At 38.1% G+C, this 18500-nt stretch overlaps 4 protein-coding genes and 2 non-coding genes across 6 annotated transcripts; 4 read left to right on the forward strand and 2 right to left on the reverse strand.

The window, feature by feature from the left end:
• Window positions 1-390: 390 nt before the first annotated feature.
• On the reverse strand, window positions 391-2127 carry LOC108065251 (circumsporozoite protein). The gene is made up of 5 exons (XM_017153178.3): window positions 2006-2127; window positions 1823-1933; window positions 1624-1761; window positions 1522-1566; window positions 391-1368 (listed from the first exon to the last, which is right to left on the reverse strand). The coding sequence occupies exons 1-5, from the start codon at window positions 2093-2095 to the stop codon at window positions 391-393; spliced, it is 1362 nt and encodes a 453-aa protein (XP_017008667.3). The 5' UTR covers window positions 2096-2127.
• Window positions 2128-2552: 425 nt separating this feature from the next.
• On the reverse strand, window positions 2553-3634 carry LOC108065216 (uncharacterized). Its single transcript, XM_070216592.1, has 2 exons — window positions 3404-3634; window positions 2553-2961 (listed from the first exon to the last, which is right to left on the reverse strand). Exons 1-2 carry the CDS (start codon window positions 3611-3613, stop codon window positions 2668-2670), a joined length of 504 nt encoding a protein of 167 aa, XP_070072693.1. The 5' UTR covers window positions 3614-3634; the 3' UTR covers window positions 2553-2667.
• Window positions 3635-4822: 1188 nt separating this feature from the next.
• Window positions 4823-4902, forward strand: TRNAL-UAG (transfer RNA leucine (anticodon UAG)). Its single transcript has one exon. It is a non-coding gene; the product is annotated as a tRNA-Leu (tRNA).
• Window positions 4903-5744: 842 nt separating this feature from the next.
• Window positions 5745-5824, forward strand: TRNAL-UAG (transfer RNA leucine (anticodon UAG)). Its single transcript has one exon. It is a non-coding gene; the product is annotated as a tRNA-Leu (tRNA).
• Window positions 5825-7268: 1444 nt separating this feature from the next.
• On the forward strand, window positions 7269-14110 carry LOC108065244 (transmembrane protease serine 9). Its single transcript, XM_017153168.3, has 7 exons — window positions 7269-7421; window positions 8140-8746; window positions 9709-10291; window positions 11754-12270; window positions 12630-12726; window positions 12790-13088; window positions 13502-14110. Exons 1-7 carry the CDS (start codon window positions 7361-7363, stop codon window positions 13882-13884), a joined length of 2547 nt encoding a protein of 848 aa, XP_017008657.3. The 5' UTR covers window positions 7269-7360; the 3' UTR covers window positions 13885-14110.
• Window positions 14111-16957: 2847 nt separating this feature from the next.
• On the forward strand, window positions 16958-17511 carry LOC138913318 (uncharacterized). The gene is made up of 4 exons (XM_070216593.1): window positions 16958-17099; window positions 17162-17239; window positions 17294-17341; window positions 17404-17511. The coding sequence occupies exons 1-4, from the start codon at window positions 16971-16973 to the stop codon at window positions 17509-17511; spliced, it is 363 nt and encodes a 120-aa protein (XP_070072694.1). The 5' UTR covers window positions 16958-16970.
• The last annotated feature ends 989 nt before the right edge of the window (window positions 17512-18500 follow it).

Below are 18500 nucleotides of genomic sequence, written 5' to 3' on the forward strand. Positions count from 1 at the left end.
TATATAAGCGATTGTGGGCGTTAGGGGGGGCGTGGCACCCTTTTGAAACAAACTTGCGCTGCGTAGGAACTCCTAGAATCTGCATGCAAAATGTCAATCTTCTAGCTTTTATAGTTTCCGAGATCTCAGCGTTCATACAGACAGACAGACAGACAGACAGACGGACAGACAGACGGACAGACGGACATGGCTAGATCGACTCGGCTAGTGATCCCGATCAAGAATATATATAGTTTATAGGGTCGGAAACGCTTCCTTCTACCTGTTACATACTTTTGCACGAATCTAATATACCCTTTTACTCTACGAGTAACGGGTATAAAAAGCTGTCGTATTTTTAATTGCTCGTTCATTTATTGGGCTAAATGAGTAAATATATAAGGAGATACTCTAAAATATGGAGTGGAAAATGTGGCCAGCTTCATTTGCAATATTTCCAGCTGCATTTGCAACATCACCAGCAACATTTCCAGCAGCATTTGCAACATCACCAGCAACATTTCCAGCGGTATTTGCAACATCCCCAGCTACATTTCCAGCTGCATTTCCAATATCTCCTAGAACGTTCCCGGCGGCATTTGCCACATTTCCAGCAGTATTCGCAACATCACCGGCAACATTTCCAGCAGCATTTGCAACATCTCCAGCAGCATTGGCAGCAGCATTTGCTGCATTTCCAGCAGCATTAGCAACATCACCGGCAACATTTCCAGCGGCATTTGCTGCACTTCCAGCAACATTTCCTGCTGCACTTGCAACATCTCCAGCAGCATTGGCAGCAGCATTTGCTGCATTTCCAGCAGCATTTGCAACATCACCGGCAACATTTCCAGCTGCATTAGCTGCACTTCCAGCAACATTTCCTGCTGCACTTGCAACATCTCCAGCAGCGTTGGCAGCACTTCCAGCTACACTCGAGGCCGCACCGGCAGCATCATGAGCAATAGTTCCAGCGGCATTTGCTGCACTTCCAGCCACACTCGAGGCCGCACCGGCAGCATCATGAGCAATAGTTCCAGCGGCATTTGCTGCACTTCCAGCCACACTCGAGAGCGCACCGGCAGCATTATGAGCAATAGTTCCAGCGGCATTGGCAGCACTTCCAGCTACACTCGAGGCCGCACCGGCAGCATCATGAGCAATAGTTCCAGCGGCATTGGCAGCACTTCCAGCCACACTCGAGGCCGCACCGGCAGCATCATGAGCAATAGTTCCCGCATCATGAGCAACACTTCCAGCTGCATTTGCGGCGGCTTCGGCTGCCTTTTGTGCCACCTTGGCAGCAGCTCCATCATTGTAACAGGTGCAAGCACAGGTGATCGCAGGATTTTCATAGCCACTGGCAATTTCTCTCTTGGAGACAGATTTCTAAAAAAAAAAAAAAATTTCAAAATTATTTAAAAAAATTTTATTTAAACATAAACTATAAATACGTGTGAAGAAAATATAAAAGATTAATAATTTAAAATATTAAGGAACAGTTTTTAAAATAAAATATATAGATATAAATTAAATGATTACCTTAGTTGATTGGTTGGCTTTAGCTTCGGCACTGGCTGCCTCTGCCTTTAAAAATAAAATATTCAAATTATTTTCGTAAACATAAGAATTTGTTTAACATACCGCTTCCTGGGAGACTAGGTGTCCAAAATTAATGGCGCTGTTGGAAGCCTCTTGTCCCAACAAAGTGCCCTCTTCTCCCAGTTCGTGACCAAGAATATTGCCATCCTCTCCAAGTTGCCAGCCTGAGTTGGCATTTGCCTGAAAATAGATTTTATATTCATTTATTTCAATACCTTCGGTAAGATATTTTGCTACCCACCGCTGCTTCTCCATACTTTAAGATGCTTTGGGCGCCCTCTTTACCAAATTGTGTGATTTCCTGGCCCAATTCATCACCCAAAATGGAGGAATCTTGACCTATTTCGTTGCCCTGCATTTAAATTAAATATATGATAAGTTTTTAAAATTGATAATATATTAATTAAATAATATTTTAAATTACCAAGGTACTATTCAGCACACTTTTAGCACTGATTTGGTGTTTTCCCACTACGGAAATCACCAAAAAAAGACTGACTACTATGATTTTCATGTTTGAATATCGAACTAAAGATATTGCCGTGTCTTGCATGCTTTATATACTAAAAAATATCAAAATAATTTTATCTGAGGTGCAAAGTTCTTATCAAAAGACCCACTTTGTGATCGATCCATTTTAAACCCTGTATGGTTTTTGACAATTATTTCCTCTAGTCTGGGTGGTCAGGAAAGGAAAGTACACAAAATAGTACGAGATAACGAATTTGTCGATGTCTCCTAAGTCTGGTACGTTATCTTAAAAACGTCTGGCATTTGATTAATTAATTAATTGTGATTTAATTACAAATACAGTTTATGAATGTAATGCACTTGAAATTTATGATTCTATGATTCTAAACCTTCAAGTTCAAGTACAAAATAATTCCAAGTCGCTGACATATGTTGATAATTTTTTAATAGCTTGAGAAATTTGTGCTTATCAAAATGAAAACAAAATCGCTTTATTTGGATTACTTTTTTTTTGGTGAATGAATAAGCAGTAAAAGGTTATTTTTATTATCAGTGAGTAACAGTTGTAGCTTGATTGTGAAAGTAAACAAATCAATAGATAATGGTGCTTTATATCTACATATCTTCGCCTTTAAGTGGAAAGTACTTATAAGGATTGGGCATTCCATTCGGCAGGAATCTACTGCCAGTTCGTCGCATTTTTATTTTTTTTGAGAGGGTTTTTCTATCCAGAGGCTTTGCGGGATTTCGGTAGTTGTTAAATACAAAATTTAGGTAATATTCAGGACCTTTTTTCTTCTTGCCAGTGAAAGTTGAGGAACCTTTACCCTTGGGTAGTTGATAAGCTAAGCGAATGTGGGCGTTGCCGCCGGGTTTGATTTTGAAATCCTTGATGTCCTCTGAACTCGGCTAAAATATTATTTATAATATATTTCTTATTTTTTGTTATCTATTTCACTTAGATCTTTACCTCTGCCCGAAAATGTTTAAAAACCAATAGTAAAAGGCCAATATATATTAACATAAGGGCTGTCATCGTAAAACTAATCTAAAATAAATATAAATTACGTCGCCAAGGGAAAAGCTTGAAAATCATTTCGATTCGCTTAAACTATATTCGAAACACAGTTAAATTTTTTACTTAGTTAAAAAAATAAAAGTGGCATAATATAATAGTGTTTTTATTACCGAAACTCAATCTTTAAAAATTAGTTAAAGTTAATGATAATTCCGGTCATGCTTGGTAATCCTTTATGATCGGTTTTTTCCTTTACAAAATCTCCGAGCCTCTCCTGACAAAAAATGTTAAGAGTTTATATTTGATTAATACCTATCTTTTTTCTAAACTCACGAATGCTTTATTGATAATTCTAGATTGCTTTCCATTGATTCCGGTGCCATCTTCAAAGTTTTCTGCCATGTTATTCATTGACTCTTCGATGTCATGCTCAATCTGGCCAATTTCATGGGATTCTTCTGACTGGCTTTCAAAAAATGCTGGTTGAAAGAAAATCAGAAGGAACAGGGCCACGATGGCCACTCTTCGAGGAACTTGCTTCATTTAAGCGATTGAAGGATTTAAAGTTCTGTGCTAATATATTTAAACCACGATTCGATGCAGAAAACGCTTCAGTAAATCGCTTCGTTGCACTCTGCTCCAATCTCGAATGTTATTTCTCCCTGACATCTAGTCAATGTCAGCTGTTAGAGTTCTAAATCGAGCCGAATCGCTTTACGATGATTTTTATGCAGCCCGCCAGCGATTTGATGGATTTTTGCATAAAATGATTCCCAGCACTTCCGTTACGTGACATTTCGGGTGGTGTTCGCCAGCTCACTCGCCTAATGTAAACAAGTTATAAAACGCTCGTAAAAGGCCAGTGCAAAAGCAAAACTATGGCCACATAAAAAGGCTATAAAATCAGTAGCTTCTGCTACCGTTCTCTATAAAAAACCACTGAAGGGAAATGCAACAGGAAATATCCCAATACCCTTTTAATTTTTTTTTGTAAGCCACAAATTACATATATTCATGAAAGTACATTTTTATAAATTTAATTTATTTTACATTTTATTCAACAAATTTTTTTAAAGTAATTTTTTGTATTTAATAGAGGTTATTATTAAATCGACTTTTTTATAAATTTAAGTTAGTTAAGTAAATAAAAACTTTTTTTTCAAAATAACAAATTCATAATACCTTTTTGTAGAGTATGCCAAAAAAAAATAACAACAGGACATATTTTTTACGTCTTTTGCGAACTTTGCGAAATGCTTGAATCGTAAAGCAACCTCATGACCTCAGAAGGGGGCTCAAATGGCTGAGGATAGGGGAAGTTTTTTTCGTCAAAGGTGTCCCGAACCACTATTGTAACCCCAACTCTCATTATCGCAAAATCAAAATGCGTTTGTCAATGAATTAGAATCGCTTCGATGGCAGTGTCGCTCGTAAAGTATTTGCCTTTGTTACAGACTTTTTTGGGGAATTTTATTACCGCTAAAATAAGTACGCAAATGGATGGTGCATTTTTTCCTCGGGGAATAAACGATTTTTTAGTTCTTCAAGGCTTAAATCACTTTAAACAAAGCGCCTATGAATTGACTAAGTTTATTTCCTTACTAACTAATACTACCTTTTTCGCTACCTTTTTTGAACAAGCGTCGGCAACACTGCCCAGAAATCAACCCCAAAATTATGCCAGCAAACGTAGTGTGTTCGAGCTCAACAGCCGCTATCTTGAAATTGAGCATTTGACACGAGCCGAACACAGGCAGCGTGGCCGAGCGGTCTAAGGCGCTGGTTTTAGGCACCAGTCCGAAAGGGCGTGGGTTCGAATCCCACCGCTGTCACAGAGTCTTTTTTTATTTTGTCTATTTTTTATTTCTCATGAACATCTACATTTTTGGTTAAAATTAATTTTATGAAATAAAAAAATCTTTGAGAGCATCAGGAAGTTCATTTAAGCAAATTAGTTTTATTTTATAAAATATTGAAAGTTTTTTTTTTATTTTCAATTAAATAAGAAACTTGTATTTTAGGTATTTTTTTTTAGATAACTTTTTAATAGAGACGTTTACAGCGTTCACTGTAGTTTTACTTTCAATGGCGCTAATCAACAAGTGTTATTTATGCCGAAATTATTTATCAGACTTTTTTCTTAAACGGTGCTAATTACCTACTGCGAATATGCTTATTAATCTATAAGCGGAACCGATATTTAAAAGTGGCATTTTGAATGACATTTTTCTGTCATTTTTAAAACAACCTTTTTTTTGTTTAGTGTATTAGTTCATTTTTTAGGCAGAAACCAAGAATAAATATTTTTCAAATAAACTCAGTCTGAGGATAATTGTTATTAATTGTGCCATTTGTTGCTAGTCTTTGGCTTTAGTTTTATGGTTTATGGGTCTTTAGGTCTTAAGAACTTTTGACATAGTAATTAATTTTATATACTTTTCCGTAGATTATCGTCATAGAAACTATTTCAGATTAACAAACTAAGAGTGGGAAGTACGTGTTTCTAGTCAATAGATGCAGTTTAGCGCTGAAAAATTAGACTAGCGTGAGTCTAATTACGAATACAATTACCAGTGAGTAATTGCTCGAATAGAATTGTTCTAAATATAGAAAAAAAGGCAATGTTTTTGCTGAGAGCTTTTTGTTCACTAGACGGCAGACGGCGCCTCGTTGCGGCAGCGTGGCCGAGCGGTCTAAGGCGCTGGTTTTAGGCACCAGTCCGAAAGGGCGTGGGTTCGAATCCCACCGCTGTCAGGTTGCATTCCTTTTTTTTATGTTTCCTTCACTTAACAGCAGGATGCTGCGTTTTTTACATATTCCACGCCTAATTAGACCTCGCGAAACGGAGACCTCCTGACCGGGGGCCCGATTTTCCACGTTTTTCCGGTACACAAAGACTCCGTTTATCTGCCGCTGACATTTCCCGCGTGTTGCCTTTCAACTTTTCCTTCTGCCTGCCCAACCCTTTTTGCGGTAACATGTTGATCCCGTTAACAACCCGCCAAACGAAAGGAAAATGTTAGGAAATTAAAGAAAGGGTTTGCCGTGACTCTAGAGCCTTAGAAATCAAATGGATAAAAGTATCAAATGTCCGAAATGTATCCCGTGGTTATTTCCGGCCACCAACTGACTCTTAAATACCACAAAGATTGTTATTCGTAGATAGGCCACTGAAACATTGCGTTTTGTGCGCATTAAACAAATTCAAAGCTCATTTACGATCTACACAGTGAAATAAAAAGAAATGTATCTTTTATGAAGATTTTTTAAAAGGGCTTTTTTAAACAAAATATATTTTTTATCAGTGCTCAAATAGTTATTAATTCTTTAATGATTAATAACATTTTTACATCTAAACACTTAAAACGCATTAAAACATATAATTTTTAATAGATTTACCTTTTCCAATTTTGGACTCCCCAGAAACCATTTTTATTACTCAATCAGGGGAATTCCGTAATCGATTTAAAGTAATATTTTTTTCTGTAAGTTTTCATATTTTTCTTCTTTTTTTCATTTGCTTATGGAAATTTTTCAGAATCTTCTTCGCGTTAGGAACTGGTTTACATGTCACATATGTATACAACGCCTGGTTAGCTGGTAAATCACCAGGCTAACCGGGGAATGACAGCGTTTTGTTCTGCCGGTGGATTTTGCATGGTATAGTTGCTATATATCATTTACGAGAGTACAGGTCTCTTTGCAGATGATGCATGACAAACGGGCAAACCCACTAAAGGGATGCAGGCACCTAATTTGATACAAATACCCTTGAATTTGTCGCGTCATAAAATGATATAGAACATACATTTCGTATGAGTAATACGGGTAGAATTAGACCGTTTCCTATTTGTCAAATATTTATGACGTGTGGACAGGAATTCCTAAACAACGTCATTGGCTTGAGGTCTTGGTTTTCCTAAGTTCGTTGCACCCAAAAAAATGAGAGGGAGTTTTTCTTGAGCTTAATTTTTGGTACCAAAAACCTTCGGTGTCACCCAGAGACACGCATCTTTAAGATACAGACCACAAAATAATACTAGCCACTAGATTTAAAAGATTCAACCGCAGAGCGGAGAACAGTGGCGCTCGATTGATAAACCCGCTCTATAGAGCTGAGTTACGATCGAGAACCGATCGAGAGATCCGCTGTCCACGAAGCCGAGAAGCTGCGGCTATAAAAAGCTCGAACCAACTCCAGATTTCTCACAGTCTGTTTTAACGGGTCAGCTGGAAACCATACAACTCGGAAGTGATTTTAAATATATTTACCAGAAGTTATAAACGAAAATGAAAGTGTTCGCGGCGGTTTTTCTTTGCATTCTGATTGCCCACGAGGCCAGAGCCCAGTGTGAGTGTTAAGTAGATTTAAACGGTCCACTGGCCATTGAAAAATCCCCAAAATCAAGGGGAAAACGCACAAGTGCACTTCTAATTGAGCCGGTTAAAAACCTGTTGGCTGGAACATTGCACGCGCCAAGAGTCGAAGTGGGCAGTGCCCCAAGAGCCAAGTGATTTGTAATTGTGGTCAAGATCTGATTACGTTTGGAAAAATAGGATGAAATCCCCAATTACTTTGGAAAGTTGCCTAGGCAATCAATAAATGTTATTAGTAATAATAATAATAATAATTTATTACTGGTTTCATAATTCAATAGAATTTGTAACAAAGTTGTTAATCAATAAGTTAACATTATTTCATAACTCATTGTTGAACGTTGGTAATATATTCGATTGTAATAATCGAAACTATTTTCCTGTACCGATTATTACGTTTTATGAAATATAATTTAAAAGCAGCGAGTTTCATTCGTTTCTTCTTTAAAACATTCATGATTTAAAAAATAATTTAAGTTTTAAATTTAAGGTTAAAAATGAATCCCATTAAAATCATAATTAAGTGCAAGGCGAAATATATTATCTTGAGTTTCTTTGAGTGTGTCATGATCAATTTGCTTGTAGAATGGAGCACCTGCTTCGACCGCAAGAATGTCACAAAAGAGGCGCGTGCATTTCGGTGGATCCCCTAGAGAACCAGATTTTAATATTATTTTTAACCTCTTTTGCAGACTCTCGATGCCTGAATCCCAACCAAAGGCAGGGACTTTGTGTGCACATTAATGATTGTCAGACACTGTACTCCGTGTTGAAGCAGGCCAAATTAACTGATTTGGAAAAGAAGTTCATCAGGAACTCGGCCTGTGGAATGGGCGCAGATAATAAACCCTTTGTCTGCTGCACTCAGGATACGGGTTATGTGAGGAACCAGCGACAGACTCCCAGTTTTCCAGACTACGATGGTTTTGGCGGAGATTGGGAGGAGGAGAGGCCACAGAGCTTCGTTTTTCCGCGACAAGAATCGCGTCCTTGGAGCTTTGGCAACCAAAATAACCAGCAGGGCGGTGAAAGGACTACGCTTCAGAGAGCCTCAACTGGTGATGGCTCCAATTTACTGCCCCAGCCGCCCAGCTGCGGGGGCGTAGCTATTAGAAACAGGATCTACGATGGCCAGGATACGGACCTAAATGAGTTTCCTTGGATGGTCCTCTTGGAGTACCGCAGACGAACTGGAAATGGCCTTTCCACCGCCTGTGCAGGATCCCTGATCAATCAGCGATATGTCCTTACCGCTGCCCATTGTCTAACGGGAAGGATCGAACGGGAGGTCGGATCACTGTGAGTATATGTTGTCTATAAAAAATCTCCGGAAAGTTCCTTAAGACTTGGAACATTGAGAAATGCTTTTATTCTGTTAGCTTCAGGGGATGTTTATTTTTGAGAGGCAGGTCTGTCAGATTGAGTTAAGTTTTAGATTAAAAAAATTGATATTTTATATTATTTTAAATAAATATTTTAATATTCATAAAAGGCCAATATTCATGTGGTCGAATGTTCAGTGACTTTATAATTCAAATGTCATTGTGAATCTTAAAAGTTTTTCGTTTTTTTTCTGCATTGAAAGTCAAACCTAATGGCGGTTTTCGCTTTGCATGTAAATATATTCTAACCACAAGTTAGTCCAGACATTCCTATATCAAAGAAAGGGGAATTTTCCTATGCATCAATATCTTTAACAGATCCAAAGACACTTTAAGAGGCGCCAAGCAAAACACACTAGTCACCATCCCCTTTTTATATAAACTTCTTTAATAGATCCCCAATAACCAGATTTTATAAATGACTGTTGATGTTTGTGCCCGTAGCATTAGGGGATTTACTATAGATCTGGCTAACTGATTCCGATTCATGAATGGGGCGGCGGTTCAATAGCCCACTTAGCCGGTGAATCAAGTTTAGGTATTACGAATATTAAGATCTACTCTCCAATCCAGTTTCTCTCAGTGGGCGAAAGTGGCTTATTCACGCTTGTTTGTGCGATAATTCCGAGAAACCCACTGCATTCTCCAGTTAAATCGGCATAAATGGGGCCAAAGGGATCCCCAGGTCTGTAGACTTGGCTAATTTTCAAGAATATTCATTAGACGGCTAACCAGCTGGATGATTCACCCGTTTTGGTTCTTAATTTGCTACGCTCTTGATTTCGCCGTTTGGCCAAGCACCAATTAGCAGGTTAATTCTAGTGTTTAATGGCTTAAATGCTCATTAATTTGTTATATTTTTGCTTATTTCTTTTTCAGTGCCTCGGTGAGATTGGGTGAGCATGACACACGCACGGCAGTGGATTGCCCCCCGGGCGGAGGAAGTTGCTCGCCGGAGGTCCAGCGTTTGGGCTACGAGGAGATCCGGGTTCACGAAAGATATAATGAAAAGGCTACGAATCAAGTGCACGATATTGGTTTGATTCGCTTGGAGCGGAATGTTCGGTACTCGGATAATATACGACCTATTTGCTTGCCCTCGTCTGTGGGTTCGGAGGTCCGTCAGCCGGGTCAACAGTTCACCGTAGCCGGTTGGGGAAGGACTCTAAAGTCGGCCCGTAGTGCCGTCAAGCAGAAGGTGACCCTGAGTTATGTGGATCCCGCCAAGTGCCGTCAGAGATTCTCGCAGATCAAGGTGGCCGTGGAATCCACGCAACTCTGTGCCGGTGGACAATTCCGACAGGATAGCTGCGACGGCGATTCGGGTGGACCTCTGATGCGTTTCCGTGGCGATTCCTGGGTCCTCGAGGGCATCGTGTCCTTCGGCTACAAGTGCGGACTGAAGGACTGGCCTGGTGTCTACACAAATGTGGCTGCCTACGACATCTGGATCAGGCAGAATGTGCGGGCTTAAAGACGAGAACAATGAACTCCCCGGAGAAGTTCAAAGCGAAAATTGTGATCTTTACTATCCTTAGCTTAGGTGCTAACTTAGATTTTAGTTGACTTTTGGAATATTTATTACATTACTGAAAATACAAATTATATGAAAGCTACAATCGATTTTTAATTTGTTTAAGTGTAAGAAAATTAAAGATCTTTTACTGGTTTACCTAATACTATCAAAATAATATCAATAAAAAATTGATTAACAACTTGGAAAAATAAAAACTTTAGAATTTAACTATTTAAAAAGGAGTTCAAGGACTTAAGGAAATTCTCTTTGAAAGTGACACTCATTATAGCGCCCGGAAGTATGCAAATAAGAACTCATCCAATAAGCACAGGCGTTTTTGCAAACCGTATTTGCAAAAAAAAATATTCGGATACGAAAAATAACTGAAAACATAAAAGGCTTGTTTTCTTAATTAAAAAATTGAATACCCATACCCAAGAGGAGAACAAGATTATTAATTTAATTTTAGAATTAACATGCCAAGTTCCTTTTTTGAAAATGTTCAATTGCCCCGTTTTCAAGTAATTTTGTATACTATTTTATTGGTGCTATGGTAAGATTTAGTTTTTATAGTTCTTATGACATTTACATAAGTTCCTTAGATAAGAATTACTTAATTTAAATATTTCACAATATTGGGTAATCACTAGTACTAAACATAGTTTTATTTTCACGCCACCCCAACAAGGTGATTGAACTGCCCGAAAGAACCTTTGGATTTCCCAGCAGAATACGACACCTCCAACAATCTCGAGGCGAAATGACATTGCCACCGCGTTTTAATTGGCGGCTTTTACGGCGGTAGAAAACCACAAGAAAACTTCCGGTATTGGCAGGTGTTTTTTATTTTGTTTTGTTTGGAGTCCGTGGACTTTGGCCAAAAACGAAGTGTTAAAGCTTTTTCAAAAATTCAATATAAAACCTCCTAAAAGTGGGCAATAAGTGGGAGATAAAGCTTAAACTAAGCCGCAAGTCAGTCTCTCACCTTCAACGAAAGTGAAACCAGCTGGCCAGCTGAGTTGAGTTGGTTATGCAATATTATATTATAACCGGACCAGCCGGACGATCGGAATCGTAGTATCGGTCGACCTGCCGACTACTTACTGCACTTTTGGACTCGTTTTTTTCGCCGCAACCTAAATGGGGCGGGGGCGGTCGCATTTGTTGACACCTGAGTGTTCGGAGCTTTTGTAGACTGAAGAGCCGGCGGGGTCTGTCTTTCTTCGGCTCTTCCGACTTTTCGGGGTCTTCGGTTTTTTCGCTTTTTTGGCACTCTGCTTATACAAACTGCGTTGCCATTCAGTTTCGGTTCGTAAGCCTTTGACGCCGCTTCTTCTTGCCAGAGACGATCGCTTTGGATTATACATTGTATCTCTGTGATTCAAGATCATATAGATCTTATATTTAGATACTGTTACCCATGCCCGGCTCTTCGGTTCTTCGACTATGGATATTCTTCGGCTTTTTCTACCGCTTTTTGGCCCTCCAGGAGTGCGATATTCCCAATGAATCGAAAAGAGGCGTTTGCATGGAGGTCAGCAGGTGTAAGGCGTATTTACAAGTGCGAAATGCCACCAATTTGCCCGCTGAGAAGGTGAATTTCCTGAAGAAAGTGCAGTGCGAGGTGGAGCAGCAAATCTCGGAGGCAGAGGGTTCTTATGAATCCCTCGTTTGCTGCCCGGCAAATGGACAGGATTATCTATTTCCCGTGCTGCAGTTTTCCAAGTTCGAGTACCGAAGATTTCTGGATGTCACTGCTCGATTTAAGCGGAAGAAACTGAAGCGGAGGATTCAAACCGTAGAGCCAAGTTCGGGATTTAATTTACTGAACGAGTGTGGAAAGCAGGTGACCAATCGAATTTATGGAGGCGAAATCGCCGAACTGGATGAATATCCTTGGCTGGCCCTGCTCGTCTATAACTCAAGTAAGTTCTTAAATTTATAAAAATGTTTATATTATGAAAAATGTTTGAAGAATTTTTAAAAGAATAAGAATAAAGTCATGGTTTTCATTTTTATAAATTTATAGTAATTATAACGGTCAATACTTAAAAAATGTTTAAAAAATCTGGAAAAGTTATGTATAAATTTAGTCATAGTGGGAGAGCATTAGCTTTTGGTAAATAAAATATTTTTAGACCATAAATAGATTGTTCGAATTCTTTTACATAATTAATCTGTAATGGTAAGCCATTCCTAGCACAAACTATAAAATCCTATTAAATCTACATTAACACAATAATTTATTTGAGTTCAAAAACGTTTTTTTTAATATTTATTTTAGATGACTACGGCTGCAGTGGAGCTCTAATAGATGATCGTCATATCTTAACGGCGGCCCATTGCGTTCAAGGTGAAGGAGTGCGCGATCGTAGAGGATTGTGAGTAGATTTAAAATATATGTATATCCCAAGTTCTCTATAAAAATATTCCATTTCGATTAGAAAGCATGTGCGACTTGGCGAATTCAATGTGAAAACGGAACCTGATTGCATCGAGGAACCCAACTACTTGAGCTGCGCAGATGCCGCTTTGGATATTGCCTACGAAAAGATCCATGTGCATCCCGAATACAAGGAGTTCTCCAACTATAAATACAATGATATAGCTATTATCAGATTGAAACATCCCGTATCCTTCACCCACTTTGTCATGCCCATTTGTTTGCCCAATAAATCGGAGCCCCTGACTTTGGCCGAGGGTCAGATGTTCTCCGTTTCCGGATGGGGTCGCACGGATTTATGTGAGTATATCACGAATACTAAGAGTATTTCAGATGTTATTATTTTTAAGTATTTGCAAATGTTTACCTGATGCTTAACATCCCCCTTGATAAAGCTTTGTTATGCTTTTCTTTGTTTTAAATGTGTGTACAAAACAATGCGGACTTGATTAAGGGAAAACCCAAAAAAATATAGTGTCAACTGATATAGTTTACTGTTTTGTTAATGGAAGTTTTCTGGAAAACAAAACATGGTTTTTTCCATGGTGATTTTTTAACAACATATTCACGGAATTCATTCAACGAGGAAGTCATTTGCTTATAAAATTTGGGAATAAAGTTATTTTAAATTGATAATAAAATCAGTATTATAATAATTTCGAAAATTTGACCAAAAATTCTAAATAAGAATATTTTTTTTTATATTCTTGCAGTCAACAAGTACTTCATCAACATCCACAGTCCCATAAAGCTGAAGCTGCGCATTCCGTACGTCTCCAATGAGAACTGCACCAAGATCCTCGAGGGATTCGGGGTGCGATTGGGACCCAAGCAGATTTGTGCCGGTGGGGAGTTCGCCAAGGACACCTGTGCCGGGGACTCGGGAGGACCTCTGATGTACTTCGATCGCCAGCACTCCCGTTGGGTGGCCTACGGGGTGGTCAGCTACGGATTCACCCAGTGCGGAATGGCCGGAAAGCCGGCTGTTTACACTAACGTGGCCGAATACACGGATTGGATCGAGAGTGTCATACAGCAGCAGCAGAGGAAAAAGAGTCAACAACCAACGACAAATCAACAGGCCAAATTGCCTTGACGTCAGATTTTTATTATTTAATTTTCGGGAGGGGAAAGAACAATTGGCGCCTAATTGAAGTGGGCACATGGCTCCGATTCAGATCTATTTACCTCTACCATATCCACCATATTTGTACATATTTTGCTAATTATCTAACAGCCATCAACTATTTGGTTAAGCGTGTGAGTGAATGAGTGCGGAATGTGAGTTCTCGCTAACAAAAGTCTGAAAAACATGTTTCTATTTAAATAAACTACTGAATATTTACCCCTTCTGTGGAGTTTAATGGAAAGGCAAGGGGAGGGTTCCGGGAAAAAGCTGATAATAAACATTACGTATTATTAGGCTGACTCAGTCGGGAAATCGTGTAATATCATACTCCCTGAGGCATCTTTATGGGTAAATAAAAATGTGTGCCTTTAAATAAGCTTCAAAAATGATCGATCAAATTAAAATATTATTTGCTTTAAACAACAAATAGTATACAAACTATTTATAAAATGATTATCTTGATATGATTTTCTTTTCATTTGTTTTAGAACTATTTTAAAATAAATATACCTTAGACCTCTTTGTGCAAAAATAATTTAATTTAAACATTTTAAAGATTTACTAGGACCATTATATTTCACTTATTACATTTTCAAGAATCAGATTGTTATATCTTTTATCATTGATGCTTTTAAGCAATTGACAATTTTTGTTACCAAAAAACATTTTGAGTTCTTATAAATGTTTTGTATTTTTGTTTTGATAAGTTAATATAATTTATTTATTAGTATTCCATAATTTACCTATATCCTAAATTTTTTAGTTATTAGCTGTCTTTGTTTAGGGTTCCATATTTTTTGTTGAGTGCATTTATTGGCGGCTTATCGATCTGTTTCGAGTATATCAGCTGTTCGGCCGCTCGAGCAGCTGGTCAAACCCGCTGGTGCAGTAGTCCTCAACTTGATGTCGTCATTGATTGCCACACTTTGCTTTCACCCGCCATTCGCGTGCACTCAAAACGTGGCTTAAAGAAAAAATACAGCAACAACAATAAATGGCCCAATGATGCAATGGCTGCCAAAAACAAAGTCGAACCCCAATCAAATCCAAATCGGTGCCCAAAACGATGCCAGGCCATTCATCAGGTCTGTTTTGGATCCGAAAATAGCCAGAAGCCCAGAAAAGCGACGATCCACTGGCCATTTGTATGCGGTGCGCAGGTGTTGTGGCCAAGTGCCAGTGGGCCACTGACCAAAATTGGCCAAAAGCGCGGAGTAAACTAAAAAAAACTGAAAACCGAAATTCGGCGGGGTTGCTACGCATCATCGGTGCGTCATGGAGTGAAAGTGAACTTGACTCTTTCGACCGGGCTGCATTTGATTTAATGCCCCCAAGCGGTGATTATGATGTGTGCATTAATATTCATGATGTTTATCAGCTGGCTGGCGACGGCGACGCCACCACACCTGTTCAAAAACCAGATCCAAAATCCAAGACTTTGGGGCGCCAGTCCCCCAGTTCCCCACAACCATTCATACATATGCTTGTGCAGCTCATTATCGGCTTTTTGGCGATTTTTTTCGGTTAACCTTGAACCACATATACAGATATACCGATACTATACCGATACCCACTCGCAGATACAAACTCACACACTGGGCCAAAATAGATATGGGAATTGGCAAACATGAATGACATTGAATCGCAGGGCTTTTCGCGGAATGGTCAGCCAGAAACTGGGTGAAATGATAACCGGTTTTCAATCGCAACTCAAATGAGAGTTTACTACTTAATGGTAAAGTGGTTCTTTAATGATGGTTAAATATATTGGTGAATAATAATATTATTCTCAATTAAATATTCGCCGTGAATTTTAAACATTTTTTTTTGTTGATGATTTTAGAAAACAATTTAATTTTATAAAATTAGTAAGCCTGATAGATTTTTTAAGAAAAAAGTATTTATCATTTAACCTTGAACTGTAAAAAGATTTCTTCGTCCATATAATACTTATGTTCGTTCTTATTCTTAGATATGTCACTTATCATCCGCACTTGTCCTCGTTTTGCATGCAAGGCATAAGTCTGTTTTTGCGTTTTAAATCAGTATCTTGTGATAAACCAGTGAATAAAGTTCGAAATAAAAAAATTATAAATTCAATTAAATTATTTCAGATCGAAAAATATTATTTTTTAAATTTCATTCAGTCTTAAACGAATCTGGACAGTTGTTGAGCCGGCAATTCCCGTGTCAATCAAAACATCGACCAACTGGCAACCGCATTGAATGGCCAACTGGGCGTACTAATTCGGTTATGGCCACGCCCACCCGGCAATTATAAAGTCAATTTGAGCTACTTTATACCAGGGGTCCAAAGCCCTGCTAAAAGAGTACAAAAGAGTGAATAGAGACGAGAGGAGAAAAGTCTTCTAATCAATTTACCAGAAGGCAAGTTTGATAATTGCATTGGGCTGCGCTTTGTGGAAAGTTTATTTTTGTGAAAAGTGGAAAATTAGAAGGCAAGCTGGAAAATTAGCCATATGGCGAAGGAAGGGGTTTCCCAGGTGGAAGGAACAATGCTTTTTGTTTTCATTTTCCCCCTTACCCGCTTATAAAACTGGCAATTGCATTTCCATTTCCATTTATCGGCAGCTGAGACCCCTTGACTATAAAACTTTATCGACTTGTTAACTGAGCGGCGGACGTATCAATAAATGCCAACGTGCGACACAGACGTTGACATGCCATTAAATGTCGTCTCAGGATAACATATCCTTGGTCCTTTGAATTTTTGCATGAGCATGAGGGTGCTCAAAAACCCTGAAAACCCCTCAAACCATCAAAAATCCAGGACTAAGCAAGGGTAACTGCCGAGCATTTGGCCCAAATTGTTGTATAAACTCAATGAAATTAAAATTCGAAAAAGAGGGAAATTGCGAGTGCATATAAATAAATGGAAATAAAAATGGCAAAGTATCCGGATCGCTTTCATTAGTTAATGGATTGTCCGCAGATATAGGGCCATTGGCTTTAATCAGAATAGACTATTCATTTCAAGACGTAGTATTTGTTATCTCAACTGCATTGTCGTTCATTCATAAAATGCGTATATTATGGGACTCCAACTATTAATCACAATGTGCAGCTCAAGTAAATCGGTCGTGATGCAAAGCTGCTGTCTGCTGCTCTTTATATTGAACGGATTTATAAGGGTTAAAGGAGAGGAAGCGCAGTCTATGGAGGTAATATAATTTATGTTTAATAACTATTAACTTTAATATATGAAAATCTTTTTTATTCTTAGGAACTTGCCTACCCCAACGCAAAACTATTTCTAGGAAATACACAAACAAACTTGGAATATAAAACTACTAAAGATCAGGTAATTGCTTTCAGAAATATATAAACACTCAATCTAATAAGTTTTTCTCTGCAGGAAGAAAATGGCTCTTCATCTACATCTTTTTTAAATATTTATTTTGAGGTGAATTTTTGATTTTATGTATTTTGAATTAGTTTGAGCTTAATTTTTATTTATATTGATAGGCTGATTATTCGTCAAAAAACCGCCTTAATAGATCGAGTTTTGGCGGACGCACACAAACAAATCACTTGGGCAGGAGAATTCGGATAAATCGTCGAAGAAAACACTAACAAATTGTGACAATAAATATAATAATAAAAAGTGTAGCTATGAAAAAAAGAGATCCCGTTTTATGTGTTTGGCCTTAAAAAAAGTGGAATATATAAAATTAAAAACCTGCATATTGCATTAAACATTTCATATTTAATTTATTTAAATATTTAAAAGAAAACATTTTAAATGGCAAGAATTAAATTAATATTATAATATAAAGAAAATAAATAAAATGGTTACCCATTAGTCAACCATTTTTTTGTGGCACTTAATCTTATCTTACCTTATCTTATACTAATGTAGAGTGAGATCCAATGGCAGACCTAGACCTTTCTCTCAGTAATCTTTGGGATCTTATAAAAACAACTTCGGCCAAATGGCAGCCTCTCTGAATTGGAAAATCCTGTTGCTAGCCTGGTTTTTACTAGCTAAAGGAGAAACATTTAAGCCAGCAAAGGTAAGTCTTCGATAGCCAAATTAATTGAATAACATTTTTTTTCTGTAGGAGACCGACCCTGTTCTTCAGGCAAACAAATTTTCATCGCGTGGAGATGACTCAACGATCGAAATCGTATGATGATGAAATTCAAATCTGGTTAATATATTATATCTTGATTTTTTTCAGAAAGAGTAACCAACTACAACTACAACAACTACTGAGCATTCTGTATTGCAAGAAGATGACTCAATTAAGAATCCCTTTTTAACTTTATCACCAAATATTTCTGCTGAGGTAGGTTTTTCTTGAACTAGTTATAGTGTAAGGACTGAAATATATTTCTCTTTATCTTAACAGGATATCAAGAAAAGAGTCAAGAGAACCAGCTTTGGTGGACCCATCAAAACAGATCACAAGGGGAAACCACCAAAGAACAAACAAACTACCATGCGCGGATCCACGAGGGGTGACATGGGTGATAGATCTCCCTCCACTCGGGTGAAAAATAAGGGGAATTTTGGTATTCAAAATGTATTCAACAAAAAAACGGTTCTGATACCACCCCCC

This window comes from Drosophila takahashii, chromosome 3R (genome assembly GCF_030179915.1).
Source record: "Drosophila takahashii strain IR98-3 E-12201 chromosome 3R, DtakHiC1v2, whole genome shotgun sequence".
NCBI lineage: Eukaryota > Metazoa > Arthropoda > Insecta > Diptera > Drosophilidae > Drosophila > Drosophila takahashii.

What these genes read in the sequence shown, in the direction of transcription:
- LOC108065251 (XM_017153178.3), bottom strand. Translation starts at nt 2,095, where the DNA reads ATGAAAATCATAGTAGTCAGTCTTTTTTTGGTGATTTCCGTAGTGGGA. An exon ending in TAAAGTATGGAGAAGCAGCG is followed by an intron (nt 1,762 to 1,822) that starts GTGGGTAGCAAA and finishes ATCTATTTTCAG; the next exon opens with GCAAATGCCAACTCAGGCTG. An exon ending in ACCTAGTCTCCCAGGAAGCG is followed by an intron (nt 1,567 to 1,623) that starts GTATGTTAAACA and finishes TTATTTTTAAAG; the next exon opens with GCAGAGGCAGCCAGTGCCGA.
- LOC108065216 (XM_070216592.1), bottom strand. Translation starts at nt 3,613, where the DNA reads ATGAAGCAAGTTCCTCGAAGAGTGGCCATCGTGGCCCTGTTCCTTCTG. An exon ending in GAATTATCAATAAAGCATTC is followed by an intron (nt 2,962 to 3,403) that starts GTGAGTTTAGAA and finishes ATAATATTTTAG; the next exon opens with CCGAGTTCAGAGGACATCAA.
- LOC108065244 (XM_017153168.3), top strand. Translation starts at nt 7,361, where the DNA reads ATGAAAGTGTTCGCGGCGGTTTTTCTTTGCATTCTGATTGCCCACGAG. An exon ending in GAACGGGAGGTCGGATCACT is followed by an intron (nt 8,747 to 9,708) that starts GTGAGTATATGT and finishes TTTCTTTTTCAG; the next exon opens with TGCCTCGGTGAGATTGGGTG. An exon ending in CCTGCTCGTCTATAACTCAA is followed by an intron (nt 12,271 to 12,629) that starts GTAAGTTCTTAA and finishes TATTTATTTTAG; the next exon opens with ATGACTACGGCTGCAGTGGA.
- LOC138913318 (XM_070216593.1), top strand. Translation starts at nt 16,971, where the DNA reads ATGGGACTCCAACTATTAATCACAATGTGCAGCTCAAGTAAATCGGTC. An exon ending in AGGAAGCGCAGTCTATGGAG is followed by an intron (nt 17,100 to 17,161) that starts GTAATATAATTT and finishes TTTTATTCTTAG; the next exon opens with GAACTTGCCTACCCCAACGC. An exon ending in ATAAAACTACTAAAGATCAG is followed by an intron (nt 17,240 to 17,293) that starts GTAATTGCTTTC and finishes TTTTCTCTGCAG; the next exon opens with GAAGAAAATGGCTCTTCATC.